We start from the raw sequence: 17545 nt of genomic DNA, 5'->3' as shown, positions 1-17545 counted from the left end.
ATTGGTTTTCCTCCACCTGTGTAAAACGAGTGCATGTGTGACGGAAGTCGGAAAATAAATGGGTGACTCTCATTCTCGCAAATGCTTTTAGATAGTTGGTGAGACAATGCTGCAGGAGCGGCCTTTCAGTAAAAAACTTAAAGTTTAACGGAAGAAGTATCGTTTGTCCGATGACATTTTCTGTGCCATGAAGCAGCAATCAATTGTCTACAATTGATAATACAAGTTTTTTTCCTGTGCTTTCGACCGCATTCTACCTCTTTAAGAAAGAAGTATAATAACAATTAGGCTTATATACATAATACAGTTGTTTTGAGTTATCTCTAAGCCATCGATCTTTCAAAATTGTCATTGTCATCAAACGTTTTTCACAGAGATTATATTTCATGTAAGATCATGCGCTGAGGTAACCTCAATTCTTATGAATAGATAATACGTACTTATATTATTCTATCATACGTATGCATTACTTTAGGATTGCGAAGCATATTTACATTCGCTAATGTGTAATTGTACACCTGATTTTCAACTTAAATGCGTATTTGGTCAAAATTAATGAGTATTTACACTCTTACGCACCTTATCTGGAGCTCTGATTTCTATAGCATTCACTCAATTAAGCCTTACTATGGAGGAAATATTCCCTGTTAGTTAACTATAGAATAGATATTCATTCTATTAAGCCTTGTTATGAAGGAAATATTCTCTGTTATCTATATGACAGATATTCATTCTATTAAGCCTTACTACGAAGGAAATATTCTCTGTTAGTTATCTATAGGACAGATATTCATTCTATTAAACTTTGCTATGAAGGAAATATTCTCTGTTAGTTATCTATAGGACAGATATTCATTCTATTAAGCCTTGCTATGAAGGAAATATTCTCTGTTAACTGTAGGACAGATATTCATTCTATTAAGCCTTACTACAAAGGAAATATTCTCTGTTAGTTATCTATAGGATAGATATTCCAAGATAATTATGGATAAGATATCGAGAGGTAGCTATAGAAAGGTAATAAGAGATAGCTATTAGAAAAATGATGAAAGGTAGATATTGGAGAGATATTGAGGTGTAGATATTGGAGAGATATTGAGGTGTAGATATTGGAGAGATATTGAGGTGTAGATATTGGAGAGATATTTGAGGTGTAGATATCGGAGAGATATTGAGATGTAGATATTAGAGATATTGAGATGTAGATATTGGAGAGATATTGAGGTGTAGATATTGGAGAGATATTAAGGTGTAGATATTGGAGAGATATTGAGGTGTAGATATTGGAGAGATATTGAGGTGTAGATATTGGAGAGATATTTGAGGTGTAGATATCGGAGAGATATTGAGATGTAGATATTAGAGATATTGAGATGTAGATATTGGAGAGATATTGCATGAGGTGTATATATGGAGATATTGAGATGTGTAATTATAGAAGTGAGATATTGTGATGTCATTATAGAAGAGATATTATGATGTAATAATAAGAGCGAGATATCTAGATGTAATGATAGGAGTGAGATATTGAGATGTCATTATAGGAGTGAGATATTGAGATGTAGTTATATGAGATATTATGATATCATTATAGGCGAGATATTGAGATGTAATGATAGGAGTGAGATATTGAGATGTCATTATAAGAGTGAGATATTGAGATGTAGTTATAGAAGCAAGATATTGAGATGTAGTTATTTAATCGGGATAATGATAGGTGACTCTTATCAACAGATGATGAATTCAAGCCTCACTCGGAGGAGTCATCAGATGACGAGGCCAGTAGTGGTGTTAATGAAGATGATATTTCAGAACCAGAATCTGTATCAGAAGTAGATTCTCCTGTCAAGGTTTGCTCTTGTCCATTGTTTGATATAAATATAAATAAAATTCTAAAAATATAAAATTTGCTATCCCTGACAATGAAGTTCAATGGCATTCCATGTTGGGCTTTGGAGCATCCATTGTTGGTACTTTTGACATTCCTCTATTTTCACAAAGTAGTGGGAATTTGATATTTCAGTTCTTTAAGCTTATTATTTTACCTACTTGTCTGTTAATGGTATATGAAGATTTATACCAAACTGACCTCCTCTCCCCCCCCCCCCCCCCCCCCCCCCCCCCCATAAGAAAGCAAACAAACAATGAAAACAAATAAAATTCTTTGGATTTGTTTATTAGGTTTTTTATTGATTGCTAAGAAGAAAGGGTTTCCTTTGCAAATGATTGAAAACCTGTCAAAGTGAAATAAATGTAGAGTAACCCCCCCTTAATCCTAGTCAGATTCTTGTATATATTTTTTACACAGATATTCTTAAAATCCTAGCCGCCCCTGAAAACCAGACATCGGCCACTTTTATTATGTTCCCTGTTAACAACATAGAAATCCCCCACCCCCACCCCAAATGTTCTACATAATATCATACAAATGACTGGAAGTTTGTGAGTACGTTTTAATTAGACCGTCTGTGATAACTGTTAACTAGATCAGAAGTTCATGGTGTATCAGTCGTAACTTTTACATATTTTAATTACTCTAAATTCCTAACTATATGTGAGGGATTTATTATAGCGTAATTTCACGATAAGCATCACACGCGAAATCAGAGTACTCGCTTTTATTTTTATATTGCTAAAATGCAAATTCTCTTGATCAACAGAGCACTTGTGACATTGTGTTCTCGTGATTTGATGTCTGAGTCATTTCATGATTATAAGTACTCTCGTAAGATCAGGAATCCACAGTAATGATCTGAATGGACATGCAGACTGACAGAAAATATAAAAAGTATTGACTGTATATGCCAAAAGTTACTACACGTGTGTTTTTTGCAGTCTTAGTTACTGCATTATTAACTTAAAAAAAATTAATTGTTAATTTGGTAAATGATTATGAAATTAATAGGCATTAAAATACCAGATGTCATGTAATGTCACTAATGATACACTCTGGATAGTTGTTATATTGTGAAAATGGCAAAACATATCAGCAATTTAACGAATTTTCAATAAACCAGTCACCTCTTTATGAAACAGGCCATTTTAATCAGTCTGGCAGCTAGCTTGGAGTTTGACCATCATTTTAATCAGTCTGGCAGCTAGCTAGGAGTTTGACCATCATTGTAATCAGTCTGGCAGCTAGCTAGGGGTTTGAACATCATTTTAATCAGTCTGGGCTAGGAGTTCAACCATTATTTCAATAATGAAGTACCGTACTTAAACAACAGTCACACAGACAAGGAAGGAAAAGTCTGATGATCTGATTAGTAGAAATCCCACAAGTACCTGACACACTCTTATAGAGAAATGTGTATGTTATTAATCACGAATGTACCTGTTAAGTGGCTATGATTAACTTGTTGATGATGCTTTACATACTTGTTAGTTCTCAATCTTTGATTACATCTATGTAGAAATCCAAAAAGTCAGAGGCACCCTCTAAGAAGAGAAAGAAACCAGAAAAGAACACAAAACCATGGCGACCGAGTAAAGGAGGGAACGCTGATTCTGACGAAGATCCAGCAAAAGAAGCAGTTTCTCCTCCCACGAATTTGTCTTCTCCGTCCACGAATTTGTCTTCCCCATCCACGAGCCGGCCGTCCTCCTCTACTCCATTAGTTGGTGTAAAGACAAAATCCAAACTGGCATCATTTGCTGCCAGTGATCAGGTTATACATATCTATGTACTGGGTGATTTGTGTGTGTGTATTTGTTGTGGCGTATTTAGAATTTGGCGTAGTCGGAGCTGATACACAATTTGGTGTAATCATTATTTGAGCGCTTCATTTATGCAGGATAATGGATAGATGGAGGATTTCATATTTTTTGCGCAACTAAAAAGATTACAGGTTTTGAAGAGTAACAAATGAAATTGTTACTCCACAAAAAACCATTGTTGGCTGAGGTGAAGTCGAGGTCACAATAGTTTTTCAAGGGATGACAATTTCACATGTTACCTTGCCGAACATGCTATGTTTTATTATAATACTAACTGTTTTATTTTGATAACTGGTAACTGTTCAAAATGTATTGTGTCCCACTTGCAAATTGATTGCGGTTGTTTTAATTTCCCGGAAAAATCCCTGACCGCAAACATAGCGAAATTAAAACCACCGCAGTCATTTCCCCATTTACAGTATTCTAAACGATGAACTGTATGTGCAAACATTCAGCACAGTTAACAATTTTTATAATGTTACCAGGAGCGTGGAGTTTATGCACGCAGTGTGGTAACAGAACTTTTTAACAAATGTTTTTAAACCAAATGAACTTGTCTAATTTACACGAAAGTATAACAATGTAAATTAGTGCCAGGGTTTGAAATTAACAGTCGCCCACTCACCATTTGCGACTAAATTTCCGAGTGGGCGAATTGAAATTACGGTTCAAGTTGCCCACATGGCGATTAGAAAATTTACGAAATAAATGTTTGCTTTTCAATTTCGTCAGATCATTTTTTTTTCCTTGAGAAAAAGTTTGTGATCTGCGAAGCTCTTCATAATTAACTTTAAGAATCACTTCTCTGTAAAGCGTCTTAAGTGATTTTGAATTACCAACAATGTGGCGATTTATAAATGGGGTGAGTGAACCCAAGAAACAAAAAATACAGACAGAAATGAGTATCAGGGTGATTACGATAAGACAAAAAAACAACAGAAGTTGTTGGAATGATGGAAGACCAATCGACTGGCTAGAAAACACGAAAGCAGATGTAACTTATTCGTATTGTGAGTTAATACTTGATACCCCTTCTTCAGGGAAAAGGCTGGGAAACATGCTCGTTGCATGCACGGGGCATGGGGTGTCGTGGTCGGTTGGTCTTCCATGATTTCAAACTTCCGTTATCTTTTTGTCTTATCGTATTCACCGTGAATCTCTTTTCTGTAATGTCATCAAATGTCACAGGGTCCCGATTGTTTGTTGCCAGTGCATGTCATATAAACCAAACAGCATAACAAAACATGAAAATACTTTTCAAATAAAAGGTATTCTAGTCAGTGGGTGACTAAATTTTGATGTGGGCCCCTATAATTGCAAGGTTCAGTAGCCCACATGGCTACCAAAGTTTTCAAGTTAGTTTTAAACCCTTAGTGCTCTTGTTCTGCTGCCAAAGCTGCTAAAATTTGATTCTCATTAAGATAACTACATACACAATAAAGTGAATAAAAATTCTTGATATGTTGCAAGAGAGCATAAAAATTGAAATTAGTTTTCTTTATTTGATAGGACATCAAACCTGTTCGTGGACCAGAGCAAGAATCAAACTTTCCTCATCTCAAGCTGGACTTCCTACAGCCAGATAAGATTAAGTAAGACATGTTGTATGAGACATCACAGTTCAATATCACACAATCCGAAAATGAATATCACACAATCCGAAAATGAATACAGTGGAACCCCGTTATTACGTTCCCCCTTTATTACGTTAGTCCGCATATTACGTTGGAATTTCAAAGCACAAAACCATTTCTTAACAAACCTATATAAAATAGACCTCGTTATTACGTTGTCCTAAAATGCCGGGACTCGGTATTACGTTGTAAAAATTCCGACAAAAACGTAATAAACCCCTAATTATTCAATAGTGATTCTCAAAATAATAAGCCATTCACACCTTGACTGCCTGAGGCAGTCACCACCTAAATTTCCTGGTCTGTTTGGGGATTAGAGACGCTTGACTGATCACGCTTCGATAGATCTAGCGACATCAATACAAGTGAATACCCCGTATAGAAGCCAGTGATAAACAATTAAATAATGTTTATTTAGAAATTGTACTCTATGAAATTTACTTCATTTTTCATATTTTGATAATCAAAGAAATAATTTCTCAACCGCCTGCGTGTTCAGCTCAGCATAGTGTGATTACCTTCGATATTAAAACTCTATTCACGGAAAGCTTTGGTACCAAACAAGAAAGACAAGATTTATCGTAGCAATGTTACAACCGCTTGGGTAACTGCTTGGACATAGGTGATTAAAGGTGTTCAATTAAAAAAATTGTTCGTTGTTTCGACATGCAGCTTGGGTGTTCGTAAATCTCGTCCATACATACACCAATCTATCGGCCGATTCGTGCACAGCATTTACCTCGGTGAATATTTAAAATCCCTTGATGCGCACGTGATTTTAGTGCCATCATTTAGCGTTATAAATGAAATCTTCGTGCATCATTATATATTTTTTTTTATGTGGATTGCGCTTAAATTGTTCTCCGTGTTTATCGTTGGTGAGAAGTGTGTAAGTGTTGGGTATCGTGTGCGTTTTGTGTCTATAGTTTTGTTGTTTTTTGGGCAGGATTTTTTTTATTGTGTTGTGTATTGTGTAATTAGAGAACTTAATAAAAACGATGTTTTGTTATTTTTTAAATACGAATGTTGAATACGAACCGGAACGAGTTATTGAGAGAAATTTACATGAACGCATTGTTTTAAAGTTGAACAAAATGGCGGTCCAAACGAATGCAGAAAAAGCAACGTTTATCAAAACATCCTTATGTATCCTACACCGAAATAAAGAAAAGGGATAAGAACATGAAGAATTACGGACATTAAAGATAAGATGTAAATAAAACAAAGTATCATAGTCTTTTAAACAAAGAAACAGTAAAGATATATTCACACACCCCTTCACGGAGTACCAACGGACGATATACAATTTCCAAATGATATTTTTAACGGATTTAACTGGGAACGTTTATTACGTTGCCCCCGGTATTACGTTATTTTATCGTGACAAAATGGAAAACGTAATAACGGGGTTCCACTATATCACCAATCCGAAAATGAATATCACACAATCCGAAAATGAATATCACCAATCCGAAAATGAATATCACACAATCCGAAAATGAATATCACACAATCCGATAATGAATATCACGAATCCGAAAATGAATATCACACCATCCGAAAATATAAGATATATAGTTTTGAGTGTTCCTACCTGTATTCCTAATACAGTTTGAATATTTCAAACGGGTAATGCAGTATGCAAATTGAAGTGGAAAGCAATTTTGTAAAGCGTAGTTTAGTTGTCTTCACATACACTGGAATCTGGGATAGCTAGGAGGTGTTTTACTATGGATGGAACTGCCACTCAATAAATTGGGACTGGAGACAGAGCCATGGGAATAGGGAAAAGCAGTAAGGGCTATTCCAGAAATAAATACATGGGGGGGTCGGGAGGCACCTTTTGTATATACCAAGCACCCATAAAAAAAAATAAAAAATTACCCCATGACCCATCAAATTAATAAACTCATTTTACAATGACCCATCTAATAAAAAAAACAAACTAACCAGACCTACCACAAAAATATTTTTAAAAATGAAAACGGAACAAATCTCGCGAGGTTTTCGGGACAAACATTCTAGTCAATGACGCGGTAATGCCTGTGCGACATTGTATCACAGTAGTTCTGAAGAAACGATGTCACATCAACAATCAAAGGCATCTATGGCGGGAATGTTGGAAAGATTGGGAGTCCAAACGATGCCATTATCATGAAATGGGTATGGATATGTTTTTCCACGAATCGTTCGTCTTCTAATGGAGCCCGCGCCCGGAGGCCTCTATATCACCATCACACCGACTGATAAATATAACGCATCGGTACCCTCGTATAAATCAACTAAGGTTTGCCTATTTTTATTAGAAAACGGAATACCTATTGGTTTCAAAATATTCCCAAAATCGATGCACTGTAAACTGTAATAATGTACAGAACAGAGTTCGCCGCCATCACGTCCAAAGGGACCCTATTAAACGCGCCTCTAATTTGAAGAGTGCCGTAATGGAAAGTTATGCGCTGCAAAGAGCGACAACTCGAATAGTTCTATGTTACTTCCGATTTCCGATTTCGAAAGCAGCATTTCAAAAGCACGTTTTCAATTTTCCCTCCCACGTTTTGTAACCAACACGACAAGAGCGACAATAAAAATATTCTGAAAACTCAACACCCACATGGCACAAAATAAAACAATAGAAACTACCCACTACCCATAATAAATATTTTTTTAACAGTCCAACCACGGATCAATTAAAATATGAAAAAATACGACCACCCATACAAAAAAATATCGTTTGCCGCCCGACCCCCCCATTTGATCATTTCTGGAACAGCCCTAACATTTTGTTAAGGTTGGGAATGCACACAAGTTGTTAGGAGTTATGAAAGCAAACATTGATTCATCAATAAACAGTAAACAAACATATCATATGAAGCATTACTTCATATTTTTAAAGTATTTATAAATTAGAATTGACACTATTATGCATTTAGAAAAATGTCCTTTAATGTTATGAATAATGTGTTTTTATGCCCCTGAGATTGAAGATCGGGGGGCATATTGTTTTTGTCCTGCCTGTTATTCTTTAATTCTGTCATTCTGTCTGAACCTTTAACCTTGCTAATAACTTTTGAACTGTAAGTGCTAGAACTTTGATATTTCACATGAGTATTCTTTTTGACAAGACCTTTCCGTGGGTACCAACGTTTTTGATCTTGTGACCTTGACCTTGAAGTTTGCCATACTTTTTGAAAACTTTAACCTTACTAACAACTTTTGAATAGTAAGTGCTAGAACTTTGATATTTCACATGAGTATTCCTTGTGACAAGACCTTTCTGTAGGTACTAAACCTTTTGACCTTGGCATCTGACCTACTTTTAAAAAATTTGACATTGTTCATAACTTCTAAATGATAAATATTAGAGTTTTCATATTGCACATGAGCATTTAATGTGACAAGATCTTTCTTTTGCTACCAAGATATTTGTCTTTGTGACCTTTGTCATCTTTGGAATTGGCCATTATCGGGGACATTTGTGTTTCACAAACACATCTTGTTTTTGTTTTGGGAATAGGGCCGTCTATTGACCCCAGTTTTAGAGAACAGAAGGTCCTGGTAGATTGATCCTTTTTGGATGAGATATATACTTTGTCATCTGACACACCAACTCATTTCCACCCTCATAACTGAAGATCACACCCACTCATTTCCATTCTCGTAACTCTAGAACACACCCACTCATTTCCACCCTCACAACTCAAGAACACACCCACTCATTTCCACTCTCGTAACTCTAGAACACACCCACTCATTTCCACCTTCATAACTCAAGAACACACCCACTCATTTCCACCCTCACAAATCAAGAACACACCCACTCATTTCCACCCTCACAAATCAAGAACACACCCATTCATTTCCACTCTCGTAAATCTAGAACACACCCACTCATTTCAACCCTCATAACTGAAGAATACACCCACTCATTTCCACCCTCACAACTCAAGAACACACCCACTCATTTCCACCCTCACAACTCAAGAACACTCCCCACTCATTTCCACTCTCGCAACTCTAGAACACACCCACTCATTTCCACCCTTATAACTGAAGAATCAACCCTTACAACTCAAGAACACACCCACTCATTTCCATCCTCAATAACTCGGGAACACATCCACTCATTTCCAGAGACAATTTGATCTGGTTTGTATTAACACACAGGAAATTTAAATCAGTATCATGTTTGAGAATGGTAAGTTAGATTAAAACAAAATTTTGAAAAGAAGTTTAGTTTTTGAAGGAACATGAACATCCTAGAGTGATATAATTATTATGGGACTAGAAATTGATTATTTGACATGCTGCAATAAGATTTGGAGTTGAGTGTTTTTAAATGAGATGTGTCCACATTTAAATTTTTTTTACTACTACAGGGATGCAAAGAAGCGAAATAAGGACCATGAAGAGTATGATCCTAAAACTCTGTATTTGCCGGATTCCTTCCTGAGACAACAGACACCGGTAAAGATTTTTCTAATCTTTGTTTCTGCTATTAGAAACAGAGGGAATGCTTTTAAGTATCTCAATATTGATCAGGGTACAAGTTTTTTTGAATGCTACCTGTAATAGAATTGTCCTGACTTTTGGTAAAATTCTCACAGTGAATATTATGATAACCTCGGTTTCGATTTTTGTAGGCCATGAGACAGTGGTGGGAATTGAAATCCAAACATTTTGATGCTGTACTATTTTTTAAGGTATAATTTTGGCATAATTTAGAACTTCAAGAAATTGGAAAATGTACATTTAACACCATATCTTATTTTCATTTTATTTAATACTTACATTCAAAATATGTTAAATTCTGTTCTATTTTTCATATTCACTTTATTTAAAGACTAGGAAGTGGGTTATTTCAGAAAATTCTTTTGGTTTAATGCAGAACAGTTGCAATGTATTTAATTCCAGATGGGCAAATTTTACGAGTTGTTTCATATGGATGCAGCTGTTGGTGTGAATGAACTCGGATTAATTTACATGAAAGTAAGTTATAATTAGTCTGTTATTCAGCTACATGTTCCTGTGTACAGTCGATTATTAATCAAATGCAGAGAATTCATATTTATATAAGAAGACACATTTTTCAGCATGTACCTACTAGTCAATTCACTGAACACAGAACATACTCTTACAGTAAAGCACTGTAGCCATACTTATGTAATGCATGTATATATTAAAAAGACAACTTTTTAAAGAATTGTGGTGATACTTGTAGGGAGATCATGCCCATTCAGGCTTCCCTGAGATAGCATACAGTAGATATGCAGACGCACTGATAGCGAAGGGGTACAAGGTGGCCCGGATAGAACAGACAGAGACCCCAGACATGATGACAGAGAGAGTCAAAAACAGTAAGCAGCTTCTCATGTCTAAAGCTTGGACGTAACGGAGAGATAAATCTGTTAGAGAATCCTCGTGTCTTAAGCTAGAATGTAATGGAGAGTTAAATATGTTAGAGAATCCTCATGTCAAAAGCTGGAACGTAACAGAGAGATAAATCTGTTAGAGAATCCTCGTGTCTAGAGCTGGAACGTAACGGAGAAATAAATCTGTTAGAGAATCCTCATGTCTAAAGCTGGAACGTAACGGAGAGATAAATCTGTTAGAGAATCCTCATGTCTAAAGCTGGAACGTAACGGAGAGATAAATCTGTTAGAGAATCCTCTTGTCTAAAGCTGGAACGTAACGGAGAAATAAATCTGTTAGAGAATCCTTGTGTCTAGATCTGGAACGTAACAGAGAGATAAATCTGTTAGAGAATCCTCATGTCTAAAGCTGGAATGTAACAAAGAGATAAATCTGTTAGAGAATCCTCATGTCTAAAGCTGGAATGTAACAAAGAGATAAATCTGTTAGAGAATCCTCATGTCTAAAGCTGGAACGTAACGGAGAGATAAATCTGTTAGAGAATCCTCATGTCTAAAGCTGGAACGTAACAGAGTGATAAATCTGTTAGAGATTCCTCGTGTCAAAAGCTCTAATGTAATGCAGGGATTTCATAAAGATCTGTGTGTTAAAGAATTTTTGTGTCAAAAGCTCTAACGTAACGCAGGGATTTCATAAAAAATCTGTTTGTAGGAGAATGCCTGTACGAATTGCAATTTGTTTGCTTTGTTCTCTTTCAATGTTAGAAATATTATCTGAACTTGATCTGTGTAAGACAAGCATCATACTAGAAACAATCATTATGTAACATGTAACTTTACCTTACTGCATGCTGTATAATGTGACCCAATGTTTTCTTTTTACTGTATGTGAATGCATGCTACTGATACCCATATAACTGGGCAATATATTGTCAAAATAAAACAAATTGGGAATTTTCTTAAAGTAATGTCAACAAATGGCATTTGTTTGAAAATGAACACTAGATAAACAGTTACTGTACATTTAAAAAAAAAATGGAATAAGTATTCATTGTTTACAATTTTACAAATGAGCGCCATTGTATTAACCTCAATTTTCTGTTTAAGAGGAAGTGAATGAATTAGTTAACTCATACACTGTATCACACAAAGGGAATTACGAGCTTCTGTTTACAGAGACTTGAATGTTTGCTAATGTAGCGTCAAAATTGGAAAAAATCATTTGGCATTGGTGCCAATAACTTAGAACTTGTAGGTCTTTTGGATGAAGGTCAAGGTCATTCAGAAAAAAGATATGGAATTCTTGTACGGTACTTGATAAGAAAGGTTGATGACTGTCAGTGTATTAAGAATTACTGTAGTCATTGATAGAGTCCAAGAAATCAATTCTAATTTCAAATTTTTGGAGACAGATTTTGTGATACAGTGGCGGAAGCCCAGTCTTTATGTAAAATGAACATATGCTCTGATCTTTAACCAATATTGTCATTAAGGCTAAGCTAATACTAGAATGTCATTTTCAAATATTCAGTGCATACATTATTTCATCCAGGGCATTATTCCATTAAACAGTGGTCAACTTTCTAGTTTACAGTTTGCATTGTAAACAATTTTCCATTACATGGGTAGGAATGTCACTCAGTATTTGTTAAACATGAATATGCATCTTTGTCTTGCAGTGGGAGTTCCTGCAACAAAATTTGACAAAGTGGTAAAGAGGGAGATCTGTCGAATCACTACCCAGGGAACCAAGACGTTTAACATGATGGACGGTGACATTACTGAGGCCTCTAGTAGTTATCTGCTGGCTCTCTGTGAGAAGGTGGTTATCACGTTTATTGTAATTTAAGAATAGGTCCTCAGTACCCCTTGCTTGTTGTAAGAGTTGACTTAATGCAGCGGTCCTTCAGATGAGACCGCAGAAATCGAGGCCCTGTGTCACAGCAGGTGTGGCATGATAAAGATCCCTCTCTGCTCAAAGGCCATAAGCGCGAGATTAGACCTAAATTTTGCACCCTTCACCGGCAATGGTGACGTATCCATACAAGTAAAAAATTCTCAAGAGACCATACATCCAGGAACTAGTTCAAGTCTACCATCCTCAACAAACACTTCGGTCTGCGGGTTCGTTATACAGTGGAACCCCGTTATTACGTTTTCCATTTTGTCACGATAAAATAACGTAATACCGGGAGCAACGTAATAAACGTTCCCAGTTAAATCCGTTAAAAATATCATTTGGAAATTGTATATCGTCCGTTGGTACTCCGTGAAGGGGTGTGTGAATATATCTTTACTGTTTCTTTGTTTAAAAGAATATGATACCTTGTTTTATTTACATCTTATCTTTAATGTCCGTAATTCTTCATGTTCTTATCCCTTTTCTTTATTTCGGTGTAGGATACATAAGGATGTTTTGATAAACGTTGCTTTTTCTGCATTCGTTTGGACCGCCATTTTGTTCAACATTAAAACAATGCGTTCATGTATATTTCTCTCAATAACTCGTTCCCGTTCGTATTCAACATTCGTATTAAAAAATAACAAAACATCGTTTTTATTAAGTTCTCTAATTACACAATACACAACACAATAAAAAAAATCCCACCCAAAAAACAACAAAACTATAGACACAAAACGCACACGATACCCAACACTTGCACACTTCTCACCAACGATAAACATGCACGGAGAACAATTTAAGCGCAATCCACATAAAAAGATATAATGATGCACTAAGATTTCATTTATAACGCTAAATGATGGCACTAAAATCACGTGTGCATCAAGGGATTTTACAATATTCACTGAGGTAAATGCCGTGCACGAATCGGCCGATAGATTGGTGTATGTATGGACGAGATTTACGAACACCCAAGCTGCATGTCCAAACAACGAACAATTTTTTTTAATTGAACACCTTTAGTCACCTATGTCCAAGCAGTTACCCAAGCGGTTGTAACATTGCTACGATAAATTTTGTCTTTCTTGTTTGGTACCAAAGCTGTCCGTGAATAGAGTTTTAATAGCGAAGGTAATCACACTATGCTGAACACGCAGGTGGTTGAGAAATTATTTCTTTGATTATCAAAATATGAAAAATGAAGTAAATTTCATAGAGTACAATTTCTAAATAAACATTATTTAATTGTTTATCACTGGCTTCTATACGGGGTATTCACCTGTATTGATGTCGCTAGATCTATCGAAGCGTGATCAGTCAAGCGTCTCTAATCCCAAAACAGACCAGGAAATTTACGTGGTGACTGCCTCAGGCAGTCAAGGTGTGAATGGCTTATTATTTTGAGAATCACTATTGAATAATTAGGGGTTTATTACGTTTTTGTCGGAATTTTTACAACGTAATACCGAGTCCCGGCATTTTAGGACAACGAGGTCTATTTTATATAGGTTTGTTAAGAAATGGTTTTGTGCTTTGAAATTCCAACGTAATATGCGGACTAACGTAATAAAGGGGGAACGTAATAACGGGGTTCCACTGTACCTTGTAAAGCCATACACTTGTACTAAACTGTATGGCAAAAGACGGTTTGAGGTTCCTTGTTTAACTCACACAGAACATGGTTTTCCTTGTTTAACTTTTTCTTGTTTTCTTGTTTAACTCACACAGAACATGGTTTTCCTTGTTTAACTTTTTCTTGTTTTCTTGTTTAACTCACACAGAACATGGTTTTCCTTGTTTAACTTTTTCTTGTTTCCTTGTTTAACTCATACAGAACATGGTTTTCCTTGTTTAACTTTTTCTTGTTTTCTTGTTTAACTCACACAGAACATGGTTTTCCTTGTTTAACTTTTTCTTGTTTTCTTGTTTAACTCACACAGAACATGGTTTTCCTTGTTTAACTTTTTCTTGTTTTCTTGTTTAACTCACACAGAACATGGTTTTCCTTGTTTAACTTTTTCTTGTTTTCTTGTTTAACTCACACAGAACATGGTTTTCCTTGTTTAACTTTTTCTTGTTTTCTTGTTTAACTCACACAGAACATGGTTTTCCTTGTTTAACTTTTTCTTGTTTCCTTGTTTAACTCATACAGAACATGGTTTTCCTTGTTTAACTTTTTCTTGTTTCCTTGTTTAACTCATACAGAACATGGTTTTCCTTGTTTAACTTTTTCTTGTTTTCTTGTTTAACTCACACAGAACATGGTTTTCCTTGTTTAACTTTTTCTTGTTTTCTTGTTTAACTCACACAGAACATGGTTTTCCTTGTTTAACTTTTTCTTGTTTTCTTGTTTATCTCACACAGAACATGGTTTTCCTACAAACCAGTGACTTCTCAGTAACGACAGTATAATGGGTATTTTCTGCGCTTGGAAAGTTTTGCGATTTGATCTGTAAATGGCAGCAAATTATATTCTGCGTTTCCAATTTCTGCAGTTGCATTATGTATATGTACCTGTGTTCATGTATTTGTATTATGCCATTGTAATTTTTACCGATTATTCCTATTCGCAGAATTTCACAAAAATGGACAACGGCAGAAAATACCTGTTTGTGTGGTAGTCAAGTGTTGATTACCATGGATTTAGGTGCTCCACAGAATTTGGTCCCTTCAAAGTTCATCTAAAATCTTAACAGAGTTTACCTCCATTTTTCTCCAACATTCAATTTTTGTGTCACAAAATATTTCTGAACAATTTCATGATACGTGTAGTTTTTGTACTTTGACATCAGAAATGACACATTTTATCATCTGCCATTGTTTTTTTTATAATAAAAATGTCATACATGCATTTAACATTTGTTTCAAATTTCTAAAATATCAAGACTTCATGCACATGGTTAATTTTCTACCAAGTACAAATTTTTGTATATAATTCAGTCTTTGTACATTTGTGAGAAGGAAAATCCTATAAAATTGTGAACTTTATTTTCAAAATATAGAAAATCTGACAATCTTCTTACATTTATGATGTCATATGCATGTACAATGTAGGATGACCAGCATTTTGCTATGCATGTACTCTATCAAAATAAACTTTTTAAAGAAAATTAGCCAATATAGCCCTAAGGGACCAAATTAGACCCATACTAGATTAAGTCCATTTTATTGAACACACTAGTCTGTTTCTGAGAGAATTGATGTTTATGTTAACTGAAAAACAAGTTATCTGTATAGTCTAGTGAAATGGGGGGGGGGGGGGGGGGGGGGGGGGGGGGGGGGGTTCTAGAATCAAAATATCAATATATGTAATAGTTGTTGATGGTTATTTCCTGCAGGACACTGGGCAGTTTGGACAGAGCATCTATGGAGTATGTTTCGTTGACACAACTATTGGAAAATTCCAGGTAAATGAAGGTCTGAAAAAATGTTTTAAATGTACATGTAGTGTAACTTTTCTATACAAAAATATTGTCAAACCGGATTTGGTTACAATTATTACAAGTATAGTGTATTTTGTTCACAGCTTGGACAATTTACAGATGATAGGTACTGCTCGAGATTAAGGACACTGATTGCTCACTTTACACCTGTACAGGTAAGGCCACTCTGTTAAAATTCTACTTATTGAATTAGTGAACAAGGACAGTAAATGATTATAGGACAAAGAGGACTTCTCTGTAGAACGGCATGATGATACACATTTCAGCACAACTTTAATTAATTACTGTTTTTGTTTTTTTCCAAGTTTTGATCATTTTTTACCTAAGGGCTATTCCAGAAATAAATACATGGGGGGGGGGGGGGGGGGGGGGGGGGAGGCACCTTTTGTATATACCAAGCACCCATAAAAAAAAAAAAAAAAATTACCCCATGACCCATCAAATTAATAAACTCATTTTACAATGACCCATCTAATAATAAAAAAAAAAAAAACTAACCAGACCCACCACAAAAATATTTTTAAAAATGAAAACGGAACAAATCTCACGAGGTTTTCGGGACAAACATTCTAGTCAATGACGCGGTAATGCCTGTGCGACATTGTATCACAGTAGTTCTGAAGAAACGATGTCACATCAACAATCAAAGGCATCTATGACGGGAATGTTGGAAAGATTGGGAGTCCAAACGATGCCATTATCATGAAATGGGTATGGATATGTTTTTCCACGAATCGTTCGTCTTCTAATGGAGCCCGCGCCTGGAGGCCTCTATATCACCATCACACCGACTGATAAATATAACGCATCGGTACCCTCGTATAAATCAACTAAGGTTTGCCTATTTTTATTAGAAAACGGAATACCTATTGGTTTCAAAATATTCCCAAAATCGATGCACTGTAAACTGTGTAATAATCTACAGAACAGAGTTCGCCGCCATCACGTCCAAAGGGACCCTATTAAACGCACCTCTAATTTGAAGAGTGCCGGAATGGAAAAGTTATGCGCTGCAAAGAGCGACAACTCGAATAGTTCTATGTTACTTTCGATTTCGAAAGCAGCATTTCGAAAGCACGTTTTCAATTTTTCCTCCGACGTTTTGTAACCAACACGACAAGAGCGACAATAAAAATATTCTGAAAACTCAACACCCACATGGCACAAAATAAAACAATAGAAACTACCCACTACCCATAATAAATATTTTATTAACAATCCCACCACGGACCAATTAAAATATGAAAAAATACGACTACCCACACAAAAAAATATCATTTGCCACCCGACCCCCCCATTTGATCATTTCTGGAACAGCCCTAATCTGATCAGATACTGCATTATGTACAAAATACCATGAGTAAAAGTCTGTAACATATTTGGATCTATTAGGTTAAATATTGAGTGACATGTTTGCTCTTATTATTGCATGTTTTGTTAAACTCGATTTCCTGTAGAAGAAATAAGATTACATTA

At 35.6% G+C, this 17545-nt stretch overlaps 1 protein-coding gene across 2 annotated transcripts in view; it reads left to right on the top strand.

Moving 5' to 3' along the window:
• LOC125646211 (DNA mismatch repair protein Msh6-like) overlaps positions 1–17545 on the top strand; it is a 44207-nt gene that overhangs the window by 10746 nt on the left and 15916 nt on the right. For both annotated transcript variants that reach the window (XM_056141242.1, XM_048872397.2), the window contains exons 6-15: positions 1735–1850; positions 3414–3668; positions 5227–5309; positions 9731–9818; positions 9995–10054; positions 10266–10340; positions 10573–10708; positions 12403–12545; positions 15965–16033; positions 16153–16224. In XM_056141242.1, the coding sequence (XP_055997217.1) occupies positions 1735–1850; positions 3414–3668; positions 5227–5309; positions 9731–9818; positions 9995–10054; positions 10266–10340; positions 10573–10708; positions 12403–12545; positions 15965–16033; positions 16153–16224 (1097 nt within the window). The remainder of the gene's footprint in view (positions 1–1734; positions 1851–3413; positions 3669–5226; positions 5310–9730; positions 9819–9994; positions 10055–10265; positions 10341–10572; positions 10709–12402; positions 12546–15964; positions 16034–16152; positions 16225–17545) is intronic.

This window comes from Ostrea edulis, chromosome 6, assembly GCF_947568905.1.
Source record: "Ostrea edulis chromosome 6, xbOstEdul1.1, whole genome shotgun sequence".
Classification (NCBI taxonomy): domain Eukaryota; kingdom Metazoa; phylum Mollusca; class Bivalvia; order Ostreida; family Ostreidae; genus Ostrea; species Ostrea edulis.
The sequence above is the reverse complement of the archived record's forward strand: the minus strand, read 5'-3'. Positions and strand labels throughout refer to the sequence as shown.